We start from the raw sequence: 20180 nt of genomic DNA on the forward strand, positions 1-20180 counted from the left end.
AATAAGCAGAGCTGGCATTCAAGGCAGAGAAAAGTGATAGATAAAAGGCACATAAAGTAGGAAAAAATGTGGAAGTGCTTGACTGGAGCACAGGTTAGTTACAAAAGGGAGAGAAGGTTGGAGGGGAGGCTGAAGTCGCACCCGGGGGTAAAGAAGGGGGAAAGCCACTTGGAAATGCGTAAGAATGAAACTGCATGTAGGCAGAGCAGCCCCTGAAGATGCCCCCACCGAATGCCTGTACCCTGTGAACATGGTCCCTCACGTGGCTAAAGGGACTTTGTACATGTGACTAGGGTTAGGGACCCTGAGAAGGGAGATAATCCTGAATTATCCAGGGGGGACCAATCTAACCACAGAGTCCTTGAAGTCAGGACCCCCCCCCCAGTTGCAGGTGGAGGGACGACAACAGGGGAGGCAGGACCGACTGGAAACGTGAGACGGACCAGCCCGCCGCGCTCTTCCTCCGACATCCGCACTCTTTCAGGTGGCGCTTATTACTGAAGCGTCATCTTTCTCCCACGGCCATTCACACTGGGAACCACTACCCACCCTCACCCCAAGAGTCCCTACTGCTCCTTTTCCTGATGAATTTTACTTATTTTGTCTCATTGGCATGTATCACCATCTAATCTCTCCCTTGATGCCCCCAGATGTATTTGGTTTCTAAGTTCAGAGAATGAAAGGGAGGTGAAAGCAAAGTACAATCACACCATCCAAGTCGGAGTGATTCCAGAGGTTTGGATAGCATGTGGTGAACGCTCATAGACCAAAAGATTCACCCAAGAAGTTACCAGAATAAACTTAGTTTCTAAGTTCTTTTTTTTTAAGATGTATTCATTTTTAGAGAGACGGGAAGGAAGGGAGAAAGAGAGGGAGAGAAACATCAGTGTGTGTTTGCCTCTCGCACACCCCCTACTGGGGACCCAGCCTGCAACAACCCAGGCAGGTGCCCTGACTGGGAATTGAACCAGTGATCCTTTGATTCACAGGCCAGCACTCAATCCACTGAGCCACACCAGCCAGGGCAGTTCCTAACTTCTTGAAGGGAGAGTTCAGATAATGTGATACTGAATAATATCAGACACTTCCTACAAAACTTACTAATGTTATGGTCCCACTGCTCTAGAAGGCAAGCTCCATGAGATCAGATGTCCTTGCCTGTTTTACTCACTGCTGTGCCCCCAGAACCGAGACCAGTGCTAGCGCACAGTGGACACTCAAGTATTTGCTGAATTTCTTAATACTTGAAAATGCAGGAACAATCGAGATTACCAAGGTAAAGCACAGGCAGACAAAATAGAAATGGGACTAGACAGAGCGCAAGGGGCCACAGCTGGAAGCAGGCAAAGACACAGGCAGGGAAGACAGAGGAGAAGAGCAGAGAAAGGAAGAACCAAGCTGACAGCAGTGTGCGGTTCCTAAAAGGGGGGTCAGCTGTGCTGCATGCTGTCAAGGTACCCAGAATGTACAGTCAGACGAACAGCAGTCACGTCGAGGCGAAGACGTTGAGATGGGAGCAGAAGACACATTATAAAGGGTTACAGAGGGAACACATGGAAAGGCAGTGAAAAGAATGAGAAAAAAAAAAGGTGTTCTAGAAAGGTTTAACAAAGCAGAGGGGAGAAATAAAGAGCATGTGAAGGATGTTTGTTATGTCCGACTCTGCTTTATTTGTTATAATAAAAGAAAAGCTAAGGTTTGAGAACAGGGACTGTGTCTGTCCTGCTCACAGCTGTCCCCTTGGGGCCTAGCACAGAGCCGCACAGAGCAGGCGGGAAATAAAGATTTTCTGCTGAATGGGCTGTGGGGTGGAAGAACAGAGCTATGGGGGCAAGAAGAACCTGGAGGAAGTAAGAGCCTTCCTCAGAGGCAGCCGTGAGAGGGCACCGGCCAGGGTGTTCAGACAGGGAGACACAGGAAGGAAGAGGAGAGGAGAGCGAGCCTTGAGGCGCTGAAGAGAGATGCTGGCCGAGGTCATGCCGATGGCCTCCGTGTATCTGGGAAGCTGAGGGTAGAGGCATCTGCGCGTGGCAAGGAAGCAGACTCACCAGCGGAGTCTTGGGAATAAACTTAGGGAGTGGCTACCATCAGGAACGGGGTGGAGAATCGGAAATGAAAAAAGGATGGTTGAATCATAATAAATTGGTAAAAAAAAAAAACCCTCAGGACTACAGATCCCACCTGGGTCGCTGACCCCTTCTAGAGGAGACGGCACGTGCCCCAGCACGCACTCACCTGCGGTGGGCTTCGACCATTCCAGGTCGACCGCAGCAAGATCCTCCAGCTCCTGCTCTGCCTGAGTCAGAGACACCGAGAGGATGCGGACGGACTGATAGGCGGCCGTGTCGGACAGCTCGCTGGTAGCGTTAAATATCTAGGACAGAAAGAGGAGTGCCATTTCTTACACCACCCTATTCAGCAAGGGGTCAACTGTCTGACTGCCTCTTAAACACTACGAACTGTGGACAGAAAAGGGGCCACAGCTAAGCCTGACAAGCTCAGGGGAGGCCCCCCTGGGGGGGGGGGGGCACCTACAAACTCAGAGGCAAAAAGTAACCACACAGGATGGTATGAACATAAACATTCCTAACTAAAAGCAAGACACAATGGGTAGTCCAGTCCCAGGCCTGTAGCTTTTTTGACAAAAGTCAATCCTGACCTTAACTGAGCCTGTCTGTTGTCTTTTTACATCGAAGATAACAGACCTTTGAAGTCAGACTAATCCTCTCTAGACCTCTCACAGCACACCTACAGTGCCAGAGCATGAAACTACAGAACCCCTTATCTTGTTGCTTGCGTACAATCTCAGTAAATGTTAATTAACTATCCTGGACCCACCAATGTGGAAGAAGTTTGTCTCTCTTCATTTTACTTTTAATCCAATTCCAGGCTTTGCTTTCCCCCACCCCTTCAATCTACCACCGAGGTGGATTTCCTGCGATCCTCCTCACATACCCTCCCCTTCAGCTCTAATGCATGACACAAGCTGGGAAACTGCCCTTCCCGGAGCATTTTCTCAGTCCATTGAGATTCTGCTTCCTGGCAATTGTTGTGAGTTTGGCTCAGATAAACTCATTAAAATTCTCTACAGGTTTGGATGTTTGTTATGTCAACACCACCCTCTGAGCCTTCAGTATACCCAGATCAAACCAATAACCAAAACCAGTGAGGGGCTGGTGGGAGTCACCTTGACCCACCCTGCCCAAAACAGATGGTGAAGAGTCTTGTCCCCAAAGAAGACAGGACTGCAGTAAAACCTGAGATCTCAAGGAGTGAGTCTGTATTAGGTGAGAGGGCAATGGAGTGATTTAGGTTAAAGAAAAGCGACCGTCAATAATACCACTGTGATATGCTGGGATGCAAACATGCTTCTTTCTATTCAGAAAAAGCACCTGATAACATGAAGCCATGGTGTTCAATTTTTTTTAATGGAACCGAAAAGGCCGTGGGGAGGTAGATTTGTGTAATCCATCCCCCCTAAGAGGAGTGCATTCGAAAGAAACACACCTGAGAAATGACTGCTGAACTGCTGCAGCATGCTGAAATCCGTCTCGAAATGCTTATGTTCTTGTCTGGCTCTCAGCCAATCACCAAAGAAGAGCGAGGGAGACATGGCAACTTGAAAAGTAGTGTTTAGGGTGACCAGTGAGAACAGTGCCAAGAAACTAAACAAAAGGGTCCCTCCAAAGACCCACCCCTTTCCCCCAAACCACCGTGTGACCCCTCATCCACTGCCCGGAGAGCAGGAAGGACTAGAGATTCTCTGGACAAGAATGTGTGTGGTCTGTGCTGTGTCGGATTGGGCATCAGCCATCTCTGAGTTTACACATTAGTGCTATTTCCTTTAATCCTGATTTTTTAGTTATTTTTTTTATTTTAAAAAGAATGTAACATAAGTACATTATTTTGCTTTATTTGTGTGTTGGCTCTTTCTTGTCCTGTCTCTATCCCCCTGGACTAGTCTGGTTTTCCCCAAACAAAGGGCAAATGGGAATGTCAGGAAGCCTGGCCAGCACTGGCCTCAGGGAACAGGCGCCCCAGCTGAGGCAGGACTGCCCAGCGAGGAGCCCAGGAGGCTGTATACCTGCCATTGGCCGCCAGCCGCAGAGTGCGCAGCTGGCTCCCTTCCCTCCCGCCCACTGCGGAGAATACAGCTGGCCATCCAGCCCACGCTGTAAGGGAAAGAGGGAGCTGCCAGACTGCCCTCACAGAGCAGTTCGCTGAAATGTGCTGCCCCCTGAATTGCCTCTTGACTTGCCACTGCGCCTGCTGCAGTCAGTAAGACGGCCAGACGCAAATGGCTCTTTCCGTCACCATGGAAGCCACAGCCTGAAATGCTCCCTGGGTGGCAGCAGCTCTAGCCTGCCAGGGTTACTGGTCTTCCCACTATCAGGGCAGATTACATACGGTCTCAGGAAAATTCCATAGGAAAACCAGGTCTTTTTGTTCAGGATCTTGCCTGGCCAGTTTAATGTAAAACAAACTTTTTTAAAAGAGTAAGGGCAGGCGAATGCACTCACAGTATATCCTGGCAGGGAAACTATTTTTCAACAGCAAGTACCTGTAAAGAGTCGCCTCTCCTGAAATTCAGTTCTTTTGCGAAGTGCTGAGCATCCGCTGCTGCTCCCATGGAAACAGTGGATGGGACTGCTTCCCTTCCCTCCACCCACGCTAGCTTCCGCACTGGCTGGGAACTCAAGTGCCTCGTCGCCCGGGATGCCAGCTTGGGGAGGCAGCATGGTGAACATGCTCCCCGTCTTTTAGACCCGTTGCTAACACTTAGAGTACTACAAGGCCAACAAAGTCGGGGTGGCTGGCGCTCTCCTACCTTGTTACCAGCACACAGAACTGGATCTAAACTGTTGGCTGAAAAGCTTCCATTTTCAAGCTCAACATTTGTGTATTATTTCAAGCCAAAACTTGAAAGCCACAGAGAGCTGGAACAAAAAATGGGGGTGGGAGAAAATTCTTGCTGTCCCTGATGACAAATACTTGTGAAATTGGTCTCTTCTCCCAGTATCACCAAGCCTTTGTGATGGATGCCATTTCCTTGGGGATATTGGCAACAAATTTAGGAATAAAGAGATTTCAGGAAGATTTTCATTTAAATGACACATGGCTTCCCTGCTGATGAAAGGGGAAGCCTTTCTCCATCTGCTGAGATCAAATTTCATCTCATCAAACACCTCAGTGTAATTATTTTTCTACCAAGTATTTAAATGAGGATGTAAATGAACACCAAGGTATCTGAAGTCATTAAGGCGGCTGCGGCTGAGAGGGAGCAACGCGGGCTCTCTGGGGACGGGCAGCTCACCATCAAAGCAGCTGGTCACGGGGGTTCAATTTGTGACCTTTACACCGCATTCTTGAATTAATGAAGAAACATCAAGAATTTGTTTCCTCTGAGAATCTTGGCACAGGGTCTGCATGGGGAGCAAGGCTGTGTGGCTCTGTGTTTATGTGAGTGTGAGTGTGTGTGTGTGTGTGTGTGTGTGTGATGGGGGTGCGTGTGCATTGTGTATTTCACCTTCTACTACAGTATAATACGGCAGCTCTAAAGTTGAGGGAATAACTATAAATAAGCTACCCATCATTACCTCTGTGCCTCTTTTACTGTAATGTGTTACTGGACCTGGATTTTAATTTCTCTACTTGCAGAGGAGGAATGTCAGCGTCGCCAAGATATTGAAAAGCAGGTTTGCAGCCCAGCACTGGCCATCTTCTTCTGAGCTCAACTAGAAATACCCAAGTCTTAAGACCTACCCTGTCTGAGGAGGCGACAGATGAACATTTAGACTTTTCTCCATTTATAAACATCTCACTCAGTGTTATAAATAACACTCAACTTAAAAATTCCACTTTACCCTAACAACAAGATGGGCATACAATCTGCCATTTCCTTCATTTGAATGCGAAGAGTGGTAGGTTATAGTGGAAATCCTACCTCCCCAGAAAGGTCACATGGAGGAAGGGAAGGGAAAGGAAAGAGACAGACACCCTGTGTGTGTGGTAGGAGGGGGGCGTTTGGGGGGAAATGAGCAAAAGGAATAACGGAGAAGTCACATACTATATCCTTTTGATCAAAAATAAAGTTCTACAGAGTGTGAAGAGACTAGCAAACTTGGCTTATAGTGCTGTCAGTGCCTAAAGCTGTCATACAAACTAAATACATGATTTGAACCAAAACCTAAAAAATCAACACTTGGCTGTGTCAGGTGGAATCTTTTTTCCATTTTCCTGTATCTGAGAGCTTGTAGCCCTCATTTAATACAGAAGATGCTAAAGAGTAAATTTTAGGCAGAGAGAATGTGTTCCCTCTTAACAATCAAAAGCTGATTTAGCTCAACAGAAAATGGGATGCAATCCCCTGGCATGGACTGCTCCTGAGAACCTGATGTGTAAATAAAACCAGCTCTGGCCTGTGCCTTTCTCTGCAAACAGACAACTGCAAGTCAAGTATCAGGAAAGTGAGGTCTTCATTAATGGGTTAACAGCAATGCCGCTTCTATATGAAACCATGCTTTCTGTAAGAGCTAAAACTTCCCTTTTGCTTCCATTTACTTATGTTAAAAGGGAGTCCAGTTAAAGTTCATTTTAATAAACATTTACATTCAAAATGTTTCCATACATTTAAGTAGGACAGGAAGCAAGAAGAAGTAAAATATTGGTTAAGAAGACATAAATGCAAGAATTTAGATTTTGAATTAGAAAACTAACAATGAAATGAAGTAAATAGGTCAAGAGTATATTCTTCTTAGCAGCATTATTAAGTAATTAGTTGGGGAAAAAAGAATAAGAAACTGTAAGGGATAGAAGCAATAAAGGCAAAATAAGAAATCATAAGGTATGTGAAAGGACTCAGTTTTATAATTTTTTTAAAAAAAGAAACTGAGATCATGGTCTAGTTGTAGAGATTTTTAAATCTCAAATTTAAACATTTCTCAAAGACAGAAAATAAAAGAAAGGCAGGAAAATAAAAATCAGCTTGAGGAGAAACGGAGTATTAGAGAAAGAGCTAGGGAAGACAATAATCTCAAGTTTTTAATCTATTAAAAAAGTATACAGAACATATTGATGCCAATCAATAATGCAAATTATTTATTCCTAAGGTTTTTATTTAAGTAATGTGACTATAATAAACTGAGCCTTTGACAGATATTTCAGAGATTAAGTCAATAACAATTTCTTATTGTTTAAACTTTCTTTTAGAAATTATAGTTATTTATTTCATGCTCATATTTTAAAAAACCAGAAAATACAGATTAAAAAATCAATCCCAATTTCAAATGTGCCGAATAACTCATGATAATTTCTCTGGAGGGCTAATAATGAGTAAAATACATTTACTAATCTTTCAGCAATAGTTTAAAAGCTGACATAGTTTAAATATGTCTATGAACTTGGTATTACACTGTCCAACCCTGATGCTAATTTAAAGGAAACAACAACAGTCCTCCTTACTTTTATTTTTAAATCAGATAGCTGCCACCAAACGAATGAAGCAAGGACAATCGAGGCCCAAAGCACTAGCCCCATCACAATCTATCCCGAAACCCACTCTCTCTGTTCTAGACTACTCTTGTGTGTAACTAGAAAGTAGAGTTGATCCCCCCGCCAAAAATCTGAGTGCTAAAGACTTACAGCACTAAGGCTTTTGTTCCGCCATGGTCACCTTGCTAGAATACCAACAGAGCTATTACGAGCCTTGCTTCCCTTGATAACTTTTTCAATGTCCTTTTTACCCAGCATTACTTGAGAGACCTCACTCCTAGTCCATCAGAGGGTCCCTGTTCTCCGACAGCAGTGGAGACGGGAACACTTCAAGGTGCATTTCATCACTGACCAACATATCGGCGAGTCAGCACCCTCCTAACCCGTCCACCAGATCCTTCAGGTGCTGCACACACCCATCCCCCTCCTTAGGAGCCTACACGGTGCTCGTGCTCCCAGCGCTCTGGCGGGGTGCAAAGAGCCCAGGGATGCCTCAGCCCATTTATAACAAAGGAGGAAAAATTCTAGTCTCAGAACTTAAGAATAGTTCCTCTTCAAAGCTAATGATTGAAATACAGGAAAAATAATTGACACTAACAAAAGAGATCACAGGCTGTGAAAATGCTAAACAAAAAAAGTCATCATTGGCCTATTATTTCTTCTTTCTGTGAAAACAAAAAATATATATAAAAACAAATTAATTTGATATATGAATATATATTAATGTGATATATGACACCTAGTTGAACTGCTAGGATGTCTGAAACTTACCTTGAGATGGCGCACAATAAAAAGAAACTAAATATGGCAAAATATTAACACCTGTCCATCCAGGGAAATGGGTATATAGGTTTTTGTAAGTGTCTTAGCTTTTGGGTATGTTTGCAATTTTTATAATAAAATATTGAAAAATAGTGACATTTTATATTTAGACAGCAGTTTTCAATTTATAAGGGCCTTTGAGAGATAAAAAATATATAATTTACTCTTCCATAATGGCCCTGTAAATTAATTAGGTCAAATATAATCACTGTATCATAAAAACAAAGCCTCAGACATTTAACAAAATTCAACATACTTTCATGACAAAACCCCTTAGGCAAGTAGGAATAGAAGGAAAATGTCTCTATGTGATAAAAGTCATTTATGAAAAGCCTACTGGCAACATCACACTCAGTGGTAAAAAAAATGAAAGCTTTCCCCCTAAGACCAGACAAGACAAGAATCTGCTCTCAACACTGTTATTTAACATTGTACCACAAGTTCGAGACAGAGCTTTAAACCAAAAAAAAAAAAAAAAAAACCCGATTGGGAAAGAAAAGAGGTGAGAGGTAAAACTATCTCTGCCTCTATATGATATGCTTCTCTCTATATTGAGAAAAATCCCAGAGTCCACAAGGAAACTACTAGAGCTAATAAATGAATTCAGCCAAGTTTCACAGTATAGGGTCAACATGCAAAAATCATTTGTTTCTATACACCAGCAATGAACAACCCTAAGAGAAAGTTAAGAAATTCCATTTATAATAGCATCTAAAAAATTAAACACTTGAGAATAACCCAAAAACTATGAAACATTGCTAAAAACATTTAAAGACAATTAATGGAAAGACAACCCATGTTCACTATAGAACCCATGTTCACTATCAATACTACCCAAAGATTCCAGATTCAAACACAATACCTATCAAAATTCCAATAGCCGTTTTTTAAAAAGTGAAAAAGCACATCTTCATATTTGTATGGAATTTCAAGAGACCCCAACTAGCCAAAAACAATATTTAAAAAGAAAAATGAAGTTGGAGGACTCATACTTCCCAACTTTGAAACTGATTACAAAGCTATAGTAATTAAAACAGTATGGTCCTGTACAAGAAGAGACCTATAGACCAATGGAATAGAAAAGAAAGCTCAGAAATAAACCCTCATATGTATGGTTCATAATTGACAAGAGTGTCAAGACCACTCAATGGGGAAAAGACAGTCTTTTCAACAAATGGTGCTGGGAGAACCAGATGTTCACCTGCAAAAGCATGAAGTTAGACCCTCACCTTACACCATCTACCAAAACTGATTCACAAAGAATCAAAGACCTAAACTTAAGAGCTAGAACTATAAAACTCTTCGAACATTGGGGAAAATGTCCATGACATTGGATTTGGCAACAATTTCATGACTAGGACACCAAAAGCAGAGACAATAACTAAAAAAAAAATTAATTAAACTTTATCAAAATAAAGAACTTTTGTGTATCAAAGGACACCCTCAAGAAAGTAAAATTATAACCTAAAGAATGAATTAAAATATTTTCAAATCATTTTCATATACCTGACAAGTGATTAGTATCTAGAATATATGAAGAACTCCTATAATTCAACAACAAATAACCCAATTCAAAAAATGGGCAAAGGACTTGAATAGACATTTCTTCAAAGAAGTTTTACAAATGGCCAATAAATACTTGATATCATTAGTCATTAGGAAAATGCAAATCAAAACCACAATGAAATACCACTTCACATCTACTGATAAGGCTATAATTTAAAAAAATGGAGAGCAACATGTTAGTGAGGATGTAGAGAAACTAGAACCTCGGCATATTCCTGGTAGGAATGTAAAAAATGGCATAGCCACTGTGGAAAATGGTTTGGTGGTTTCTCCAAAGTTAAACATGGAACTAACAGATGACCCAGCAAGTCCATTCATGGGTATGTCTCCAAAAGAATGGAAAGCAGGGACTGGAACAGGTATCTGCACACCAGTGTTCATAGCAGCATTATTCACAACAGCCAAGAGGTGGAAACAACCCAGGTGTCCATCAACAGATGAATGGATAAGCCAAATGGGCATATACAATAGAATACCTTCAGCCGTGATAGATGCTACAACATGGGGGGACCTTGAAAACAGTATGCTTAATAAGTCAGATGTCAAAGGTCAAGTACTCCATAATTCCACTGACACAGGGGGACTCAAATCAGCAAATTCACAGACAGAAAGCGGAAACAGAAGTTACCAGGGCTGGAAGAGGAGGAAGGGAGAATTACTGCTCCACAGGTACCAAGTTCATGCTAAGGATGATGAAACAGTTTTGAATATAGACAAGGGGGTGGGTATACAGAGCACTGTGAATGGGGGGTGGGCAAAAGTAGGTTTACAGGTGAATATGCAAAACACAGAGTTTATTCTTATATTATTATTTATAGATCATTGTATTATTTTTCATACAAGTAACTGTTAACCTATTTTTGCCCCACCTTGTATATTTAATGCTATTGAATTGTGCACTTAACCAGTAAAAGGATAAGTATGTTATATTCACTTAAGCACATTTTTAAAAGGATGTTTTAAAAACAAAATCTCGAAAGTGTCAAGCGATTTCCTCTCTGAACCATACCCTAGTAAAAGACAAAACCAACATTCAATCTTAATTTTTCAATCTCCATGACAACAAAAGACATAACAGTGTATTAGCTGTTCAGCATTAAAGCAAAATCAAATTGTTTTGATTCCCTGGGCTCTCTCCAGGAGATCACCTTCTAAGACCAGTCAAGAAGAGTAAGCTACTTAGTCTTCACTTTGCTATGAAATCGCCATTACCAGGAGATACATATGCTCTAGCTTCTGCCTGTTGTCCAGGAAGGTGGGCAAGGCATGCCTGGCACACTGACCACACGCTTGCCCTGACTTGCAGGCTCCAGAGTCCAATTACCACCTCATATCCTGGCTCCCCTATTAACTGTGACCAGAGGCAGGCCATTTAACCTAAGTGGTCCAGTTTCCTAGTCTGTGAGATGAGAATACTTACCTCATAAAGATGTTAAATCACCCTGGCTGGCGTAAGCTCAGTGGATTGAGTGCGGGCTGAGAACCAAAGCATCGCAGGTTTGATTCCCAGTCAGGGCACATGCCTGGGTTGCAGGCCACGGCCCCCAGCAACCGCACATTGATGTTCCTCTCTCTCTCTTTCTCCCTCCCTTCCCTCTCTAAAAATTTAAAAATAAATAAATAAATAAATAAATGAAATCTTTAAAAAAAAAAAGTTGTTAAATCAAATGCGCAAAGCACATGGTAAAAAAGGTTTCTATTGCTTTCTCCTCCTTGCCCCTTCCTCCTCCTCCTTTTTCTTCTTCAACATCAACATTCCTTATTATCACTGAGACTCTGCAAATTACCTGGGAGACCGTCATCTGCATGTTACTCTGCCCACTGCAAAGCCAGACGTCTCCAAATAAGACATCGTGAACGCCGAGGGTCAGGTTCCTTCTCCCGAAAGTCTGCTGGGCCAGGACTTCATAAGGTCCGCCAGGCTTCAAAGGGTCCAGCACCACCATCCAGGTGTTAGAGTGTGCTGAAATAATAACAAGGCTCCAAGGAATTAATCGGTCAGTTAATTAAAACGAAATTAAAGCCCAATCCTGTCAAGCATTGTACTCATTTGCGGCCTTTCCCAGCTTCAGTGATCGACTGAAGTCAAAGCTGTACAAACTGGCCAAATTTCAGCCAAGCAAATACAAATGACAGCAGCGGCGGAACTTCCATCCTTTATCGGTGCTGATCCCGCCTTACTTTTGACTGAGGCGTTCACAAGAGAAGTGAATTAGCCAGCTATAATCCTAAATGAGGAGAGACAAAAATACAAAGAAATTAAAATTCAAGGGTGTTTACCTAAAAGCAAAATAGAAATTGTTATCATACTACCCAACTGTCACTATTAACATAATCATAATCTAATAGATTGACACAGTGCCCCAAATGTGAGCACAGGTTAGAAAAAATCAGTTGTAACCTGAAAACTTCCCTTGCCTGACGGTGTCATCTTTGTCATTACCATCCCCCGCCCCCCGCCGCCTCCTCCCCACCTCCTCCCCACGCTCCTACCAAGGATTAATACTAGCAGTAGTTCCGGGTCCTCCTGTCCCAGAACTGGTAAAGGGTCAGTGAGAAAGTTCCATATAAAGAAGTAGTGGGAGACATAAATTAGTAGCTCTGTGAAGAAGATATTTAGATCTGCCCAATTAATTGCTTTCCCAGAGTTATTTACCAGACTTAAGGTTTTCACACTCAAGTTAAAGAGATGAGAAGGCTGCCCAAGCCCCTATTTCAGAGACTCACGGCGTATTCCTTGGGAACCACCTCCCCGCCACCTTCCTACCTCTCACCCACTCACACTGCCACCCGTGCAAACATCACGCTCAGAAACTTAAGAAAAATATCTTCAAAGTGGCAAAATTATGCCCAGGAGAGCCACACCACATGAACAAAGCTGAAAAAAGGAGAATAAGAAAATAGATAAAACAGAGAAATAAGCCTTTAAAAGGAAATACAAGGAAATATTCTTGGCATGACGCAGATAATACGAAGTGATTAATAACTTGTGCCCGTTGGATCAACATAAATTCAAAGGAAAAGAACAGCAAAAACTGGGAGTGGGGCATCCCAGAGTTATTATGCCAGCCTGCAAAAATAATAATTATAAAAATACTACCTAAGTGACTACTACGTGCTAGGCAGTGTGCTCAGTTCTCTGCAGTCAGCAAGAGCTAAGCGGAAGCATACGCAGTCTGGATGCATGACAGGAGATCAGGAAAAGCCCCAACCAAAAAGGGCTGCACAGTCGGGGGCGGGGGAGGGAATGTCCAAAACCTGCCACTGTGTCAGAGAAAGGGCGCGTGTTTGCTCCCCTAGGAAGCACAGCTGACTCAGTCTGCTCCTCCCAGCCCTAAGAGGCCAGTCAGGCCCAGGACTACACGTCTGCTATGGTTTTTATGCCACCGATAGCCAGACACCAACACAGCAAGTGCGTAATTCACCTAAAGCAGAAAAACCACTGCTTTGGCGGCGGCGGGCAGCCGGTGCAGACTGTGCCGCACAGGTGCACGCGCTCCGTGTGTCCGCATGGCTCGCACTTCTGAGCAGGCAGACACTCCAATCTGTCCCCGCTGCAGTCCTGCCAAGGTCTTTCTAGGCTTCTTGCAGTGACTTATCTCACCGGAGCTCTGTCCTTCTGCCACCGCTACTCACTCGTACTGATGAGTTCAACCCCCAGAAAACCAAACATGGCAATTTTTTAGCCTTCTACGGCTATACAATCCATCCTCATCACGGCTGTTAAGTGGTATTGTCCCTGCACCCCAGCCCAGGCAATGTGGCTGGTCAAGAAGACTGCCTTCACCAGAGTTTCTGAAAGTTTTGCTGCTCAGCAGTAAAAAGACAAATAAAGGAAGGGGGACATTTGGGCAAAACGTGACAATACCACCCTACCACAGCGGGAGGATGAGCTCTCCCTACAGGAGCGGAGAGGACTCCACGTCAAGGCCTGAGCCCTATTCCCAGGAACTGTTCAGAGCAAACCTCTCACATCGCTTGAAGACCTGGAAGAACCTTCTTCTGTTCTAGTCCCCAAGTTACAGTTGACAGCTTTTTCCTGCTTCCACTTGATAGAAAAATAAACTCTGGTACAGTTGTGAGTGTTAAGTAAAAAGTTAACTGCCAGGCAGGGCAGAGAAAATCAGATCTACTACAGAGAGGTTTCTAAGGGTCAAAGTTACTCAGAAACAATCTACTTAAAACAATGAGAATTTACATTCCTACATAAGTACACGTTCAAAGGAGAGCAGCCTCTGGGAAGACCTTTCTTAGATCAAAGGCAAGGGTGGGATTATACAGGCAGAAGCCACTGCGTTTCACAAGGAGAACTGACTGGTCCTCGGCCTGTCAGTTCAGGACTAACTGGACCTCACCACAGGATGCTGAAGTCCAAGTTATAGTTTTTTAGAAACTGTGCTGCCCCACCAAGTCCAATAGGTTGAGTCCAAATAATAAAACTGTGTCACTGACCACAAGAGTTTGAGGTTCACCATCCAGCCGGCCTCCTACTGATCCTGGTGGGCAGTGGGCGTCATGAGCAACAGTTGCTCTGGTTCCTTCCTTTGGGCCCTAACCTCGTGCTACGGTGTAATGTCTTTCCCAGTCCAGGCCCAGGCTGCTGTAAGATGCTCACCACATTCCTGTCTCTGCTTCCGCACATTCTTTCTTCTCCCGTCTGGGAAGACTCATCACCTTCTTCCATAACAGAGCTGGAGTGCACCAGGAGCGCCATCGTGTGAAAGGCAAACAGACCCTGCCCTCGGCCGACCTGACGACAAAGCCTAGCAGACTGGCTGGGGCTTCGTGTCTCCACGTCTGACGGCTAGCCTACCTGGCGGCCCATTTACTGTTCCTCCTCTCGTCACACTCCAGCCAAAGACACAGGTCAGGATCACTCCATCTCCCTCTCCTCTACATCTCCCTCCCCTCTACATCTCCCTCCCCCACCCCCATCTAAAAATGAGAAGAACAAACAATCAAAGGGAAAAAAATCAAAATAATTTGTCTGGAGACATGATTAGTCATAAAGTGCTTTCTTTTTTCTTTCTGCTATTCACATCAGATGTTAATTATTTTTCAGGTTGTTGTGCCAAATCTCAGATGCCAAGAACAGAAAAGGGAAAATTATCCACAACCTTTCCCTTCCCACGAGGAAAAACCTAGAGCTGGAAGAAGCCACTCTGTTCACTTCCCACGCAGAACCCTGGCATTCGCCAGCTGCAAACGGGTTCAGTGACCTGTGGAAGTGCCTGGGAGGTAAAGAAAGCTTCACGGGCCAAACTGCCCCTTTCTGGCCTGCATTTATTCTGTATAAAATCCACCTCCACCACCACCAAACATAAATGTAAAAAAAAAAACCTTAAGTACCTGTTAAAACAACTGTTTATGCAAGTCACTTCAACTGTAGCATGCTGTGGCAGACACGCCCTACGATGACCCCCAACAAGTCACACCCTGGTCTAACCCCTGCCCCTCAAGTGCAGGCAGAACCTGTGATCTGCTTCTAATTAACAAAAAATGGCAAAGGGGATAAGATGTCATTCTCCTGATTAGGTTATGCTGTATGGGAAAGATAAAGGGGTTTTGGAGATGTGATTTTAGTCCTAAATCAGTTGACTTGAAGTTAATAAAAAGGGAGATCACCCTGGGTGAGCCTGACCCAATGTGCTGAGCCCTTCAAAAGAGTATCTAGAGGTCAGAGGTGGGAGGCAGCCACGACGCAGCCATAACTCCTAAGGCACAAGGCAGTGAACCTGACGGAGCTTGGCAGCAGATGGAGCCTGGCAATGGACCGGTCCCCAGCTGGGCCTCTGGACACAGCGCAGCTCGGCTGATGCCTGGGTTTCAGCTCAGCAGACCCTGAGAAGAGTACCCAGCTACACAATGGCCGGGCTTCTGACCTACAGAAACTGAGACAGTAGAAGTGTGCTGTTCTAGGCACCTAAGTTTGTGGTAATTTATTATGTAGCATAGAAAACGAGTATGCAGGCTAACACTACAACCAGGGACTTTTTATTTTCTAAGTTAGAGTAAATATTATCTGTTTACTTCAATGAGGCTGACAAGTCCAGGCAGACACAGCCTCATCCTGTCATGCACATGTGCATCCCTGTGTGTGTCAGAGTGAGAGGACGCACGCTATCCCCCAGTTCCACTCCTTGTGCCTGGACCACCCTGCGTCCTCTGACGATGTGGTCTGAGGGGCCCAGTGCCTGACCATATGCCCAGTCACCCAGCAGGTTTTAATTTCCCCAGTGCTTAAGTGTCAGTCTCCCAGCTAAAAACCTTTACGTTGTTAAATTCCACTTTGTTGTGGGCAGCTAGGGGGTTACAAGTAAAGTAACACATTAAACATTAACAGAGAGACACAGAGTGGGGAGCTGAGGTAGTCTGTCTAGCTGAAAATTCCCAGAGTCCTCGTGGATGTGGAAATAGAAGCCAACCCTTAAATATACCCTGTAGTGTCTCCTTCGAGAAACATTTTCTTTTCTGCCCTTCTTTATTCCAAATAACACTTTATTCAGTTTGCTCCATGGGCAGGACAGAGCAGGATGCCCCATGAAGTAGGCTTGTGGATCTACACAAACCAAAGCCTAACAAACAGATCGACCCCCACCCCCAGCACCAGCACCAGCACCTTTATCTCCTTCAGGCAGAGGCTCCTGGGTCAGGCGGCTAAGTCTCACCTTCTTGACCGTCCTCACAGCAACCACCCGGGGCAAGCCTCCCTGTCTATTGTCTGAACATCCTAACGGCCTGCTAACAGGTCCCCCCACTTCCAGTCTGACCCATCTCCAATCACTCTTCCCCAGGGCTGCCAGAGCAATCTAAACTACAAATCGGATTGTGTTATTTCGTGCTTGAAGTTCATCCGTCCAAAACAGAGCACTCACTCCTTAACAGTGACGAACGAGCCCCAGACATTTCCAACCTTGTGGCTCTTGTCACTCACCACCAGTCACATACTCCCCTGCTCCCCACCGGCTTGCCTCTCCTCCAGTGGCCCGAGCTCAGCTCACTGGTGCCTCCCTGCCTTTGCCCAGGCTCTTCCCTCTCCCTGCTTTGCCCTACTTGTCTTTCAAGGTAAACCTAAGGCGAAGTTAATTATCCCTGCTAAGCACTCCCACTGCACCTTGTACTTCGCCACTGTGGCACTTACCACACTTAACAGTAACTGCCTGTTATTTTTCTGTCTCCTTGCCTAACCTATTAGCTTCATTAGGGGAGAAACCACATCTGTTTTTCTCATTACTGTATCACCAGGACCTAACACAGTATCTGGCACATAGTAGACCCTCAATAAATATTAGAGTGACTGGATAAAATAATAACAATAACAACATTTAACATTTATTCAGTACTTAATGTGTGCTGGGTACTGTTCTAAAGTGCTTTATATATATTCATTTATTTAAAATCCACATAATCCCAAATACTATTATTATCTCACTTTACAAATAAATAAATAGTGACACAGAGGTATTAAATATCGTGTCCAAGGTTATATAGCCATTAAGCGACAGAGTCAGGACCTGAACCGAGACAGCGAATTCCAGAGCCCAGGTTTGCAACCACTCCTCCATACTGCCTCTCCTGGATGCATGATTCAGCTCAAAGGCCACCTCCTGTGTAAACCGTCCCTCACCGTCCAATCTGAGGCAGATGCTGCTCCTCTGCACCCCATGGCACCCCATGGCACCCCATGTCCCCCTCCATCACAGCAGCGATCACACTCTATAACTGGGTGTCTACTCCCTTATTCTATCAGCTCCTTGAGAACAGGCCACTTGGCTCAGTCTTCATTTTCTTTGTATCCTCAGTGCCTAGCACACGGTAAACGCTCAACTTCTATGAAGGGTGGATGGATGGATAGCCTGAGCTGGAGAGGAAGCTTTCATTCTCAGACAATCCAGCAGGTGGCAGGAGAAGACAAAAGCTGAACAGAGAATGGGGGCTGCCTTACCTTTCACAGGAGTCACTTTCTTCATGATGACTTCCTGATCTTGACGAAGAGTCACTGTCACTGTGGCTCCCGGTGTGCCATAGCCCCAAATCACTGCCCCTGCGGGCTCCTTCTGTAGCACCATGTGATTATGGATGTGTGAAGCAAATCGAAAATCAGCAGCTGGAAATTTAGCAAACAGAAGAGCATTACTAGGAAGACTCAGTACTGATAGAATCTGGTTAATGAGCGAGGAACACGCTGTCTTCATACCAGAGAATTTGAATATAATCAGTACTTTTAATCCTCTAAACCTAGATCTCATTCCCCCTAATTAAGTAAGCAACATCACAAGAACAGTTTCCAACAATATGTACCACAGTACAAGACCAACAAGGAAAACTCCAAGAGCCTAGGGCGTACCCCAGACCTCTTCCCTTGCCGAGCCCTTGATCTGCCTTTGCTCTCAGACTTGGCCGTAATGCTTCGCTCTCTCCTCCCAAATCACTAAAATGCTCCTTTTATGCACCCTGCAGATGGTGTTTATGAGAAAAATAAAGCACTTCCTTCCCTTCCTTTCCTTCACCACTCCCACTGCCGAGTAACTGGGAACTAAGAAGCCTGCCTCTCTCCGACATAGCCTCTCTAAACTGTCCCCCACTTCCCACCCTGCCACTGTGAATTTCCCTCAAGTAATTCCTCTTATTGTGGTTTTAGGACAACCCACTGAAAATTCTAAATAAGCATGTATGAATATCTGTGACAAGTCTGCTTCCTTCTAAGGTAAATTCAGATAAATCAAGGTGCAAAAAATAAGGTCAGTGCAAGTTAGAAAGTCAAGCTGTCTGAACAAAGGTCTTTTGTCATCATTTTACCCATTTCACAAGCTAAATTATGCACAAAGAACGAGGAAGAGCACTTGAAACTGTGGATTCTATTCTAGAGTCACTAACAAGACTGAATAAGAACTCATTTTAACAAGATCATTCCTATTTTTAACATCCAGCCTATATCAAAGTATTTTATTAATAACCAGCATCTATCCACATTATCTGTGCACTCCTCATCAAAACTTAAAAGGGGGGGGGGGACCCTTAAGTTATAGCTTTGTCTAAACAGACCCCAAAATCCTAGAAGAAAATAATTAATACAATTAAGATTTTGAAAAATGATAGGCAGGAAAGAGAACCAGACCTAACAGGGCTGACATTTCCTTCCCTAGAAGCTACAAATGATGACGGCCCCTCGGGCTGTATTCCTGAGCACACAGCTAATGGGGCCTCCTACACAGACTCAGTGGCCTATTTGTCCCGCACTTCAAATAACAGCCCCAGTCCCAAAAAAACAGCCTGGGCTCTCTCTTAAGAGTTAGTTCCATCATGAAACCTACGTGACAAAGTTCACCCAGAAGGCCCGCTGGGCTGGCAATGCATGGCTGCCTGGAGCAAATGCTCTAAGAGATTAACATCACACCAGGGGGAATTGCATAAGCACCTTGGCAGCCTGCTGGAGGGAAGGGGAAAAGCATGTGTGTGGGAAGGCCTTGTCTTGGGTAGGTGCTTCTTATGGAACAAAATTGAAAACGAAAGGCCTGAAGAGGGAACGGAGTGAAGAAATCTGGCTGCCACTGGCATAGGAGCCGGTGCACACGGAGCCGGTGCACACGGAGCCAGTGCACACGGAGGGTTCTAGTTGCACACAGCCACCGTCCCGGAGGCCGGGGAAACACCTTCCCAAATCAGTCTGTCTTCTCCGGCACACACTTACTGAACCTCTTTGTGCACGGCTCCTGTTCTCAATCAAAGAATTTTAGATCCTTTAGAGGAAGGATCATGTGTGTCCTGTGATATAATCATGTTATTTACTGATCAACAGACTAAGACCCAAGGAGATTAGATATTTTTTTAAATAGCTTGCATACTTATTAACTCAACAAATATTTATTGATGCCTACTATGTGCCAGGCACCATGTTAAGCATTGAAAAAAGACACACAAAATCCTTACCAGCAGGGAGCTTACATTCTACCGATGGCTTACTTGCGGCAGGCACTGTGCTAAACACCCAGCAGATACTAAGTTTCTGCCCAAAGAAACTTAGCATAGTGCCAGCCAAATACTGGTTATCAAATGAGCCTTCAACGGGGGAAACTAATAAAATAATGGCCCTGCTCTTCTCTTTATCTTCTCCTCACCTCATACGCTAGACTCAAATGTCCCCATGTGAGGATGAGAGAAAAAGATTCGTTTATACTTTGGTTAAGTCCAGAAGAACCACCTATGCACTGAGGTTTGTCTGCATCTGGGTACTTTCTGGATTCTTAGGGAGAGCAACCATCGTATTTCTGCACTCCAACAGTCCTCCCACCTCAACTTTC

At 44.4% G+C, this 20180-nt stretch overlaps 1 protein-coding gene across 4 annotated transcripts in view; it reads right to left on the bottom strand.

Moving 5' to 3' along the window:
- Positions 1 to 20180, bottom strand: part of SIAE (sialic acid acetylesterase) — a 37451-nt gene that overhangs the window by 16400 nt on the left and 871 nt on the right. For 3 of the 4 annotated variants that reach the window (XM_028528267.2, XM_036014506.1, XM_036014505.1), the window contains exons 2-4: positions 17825 to 17986; positions 11667 to 11842; positions 2236 to 2374 (exon numbers count right to left, since the gene is read on the bottom strand). In XM_028528267.2, coding sequence (XP_028384068.1) covers positions 2236 to 2374; positions 11667 to 11842; positions 17825 to 17986 — 477 coding nt within the window. The remainder of the gene's footprint in view (positions 1 to 2235; positions 2375 to 11666; positions 11843 to 17824; positions 17987 to 20180) is intronic. The other variant, XM_036014507.1, reaches the window with a different exon arrangement.

The sequence above is a fragment of the Phyllostomus discolor genome, chromosome 13 (assembly GCF_004126475.2).
Source record: "Phyllostomus discolor isolate MPI-MPIP mPhyDis1 chromosome 13, mPhyDis1.pri.v3, whole genome shotgun sequence".
NCBI classification, from domain to species: Eukaryota; Metazoa; Chordata; class Mammalia; order Chiroptera; family Phyllostomidae; genus Phyllostomus; species Phyllostomus discolor.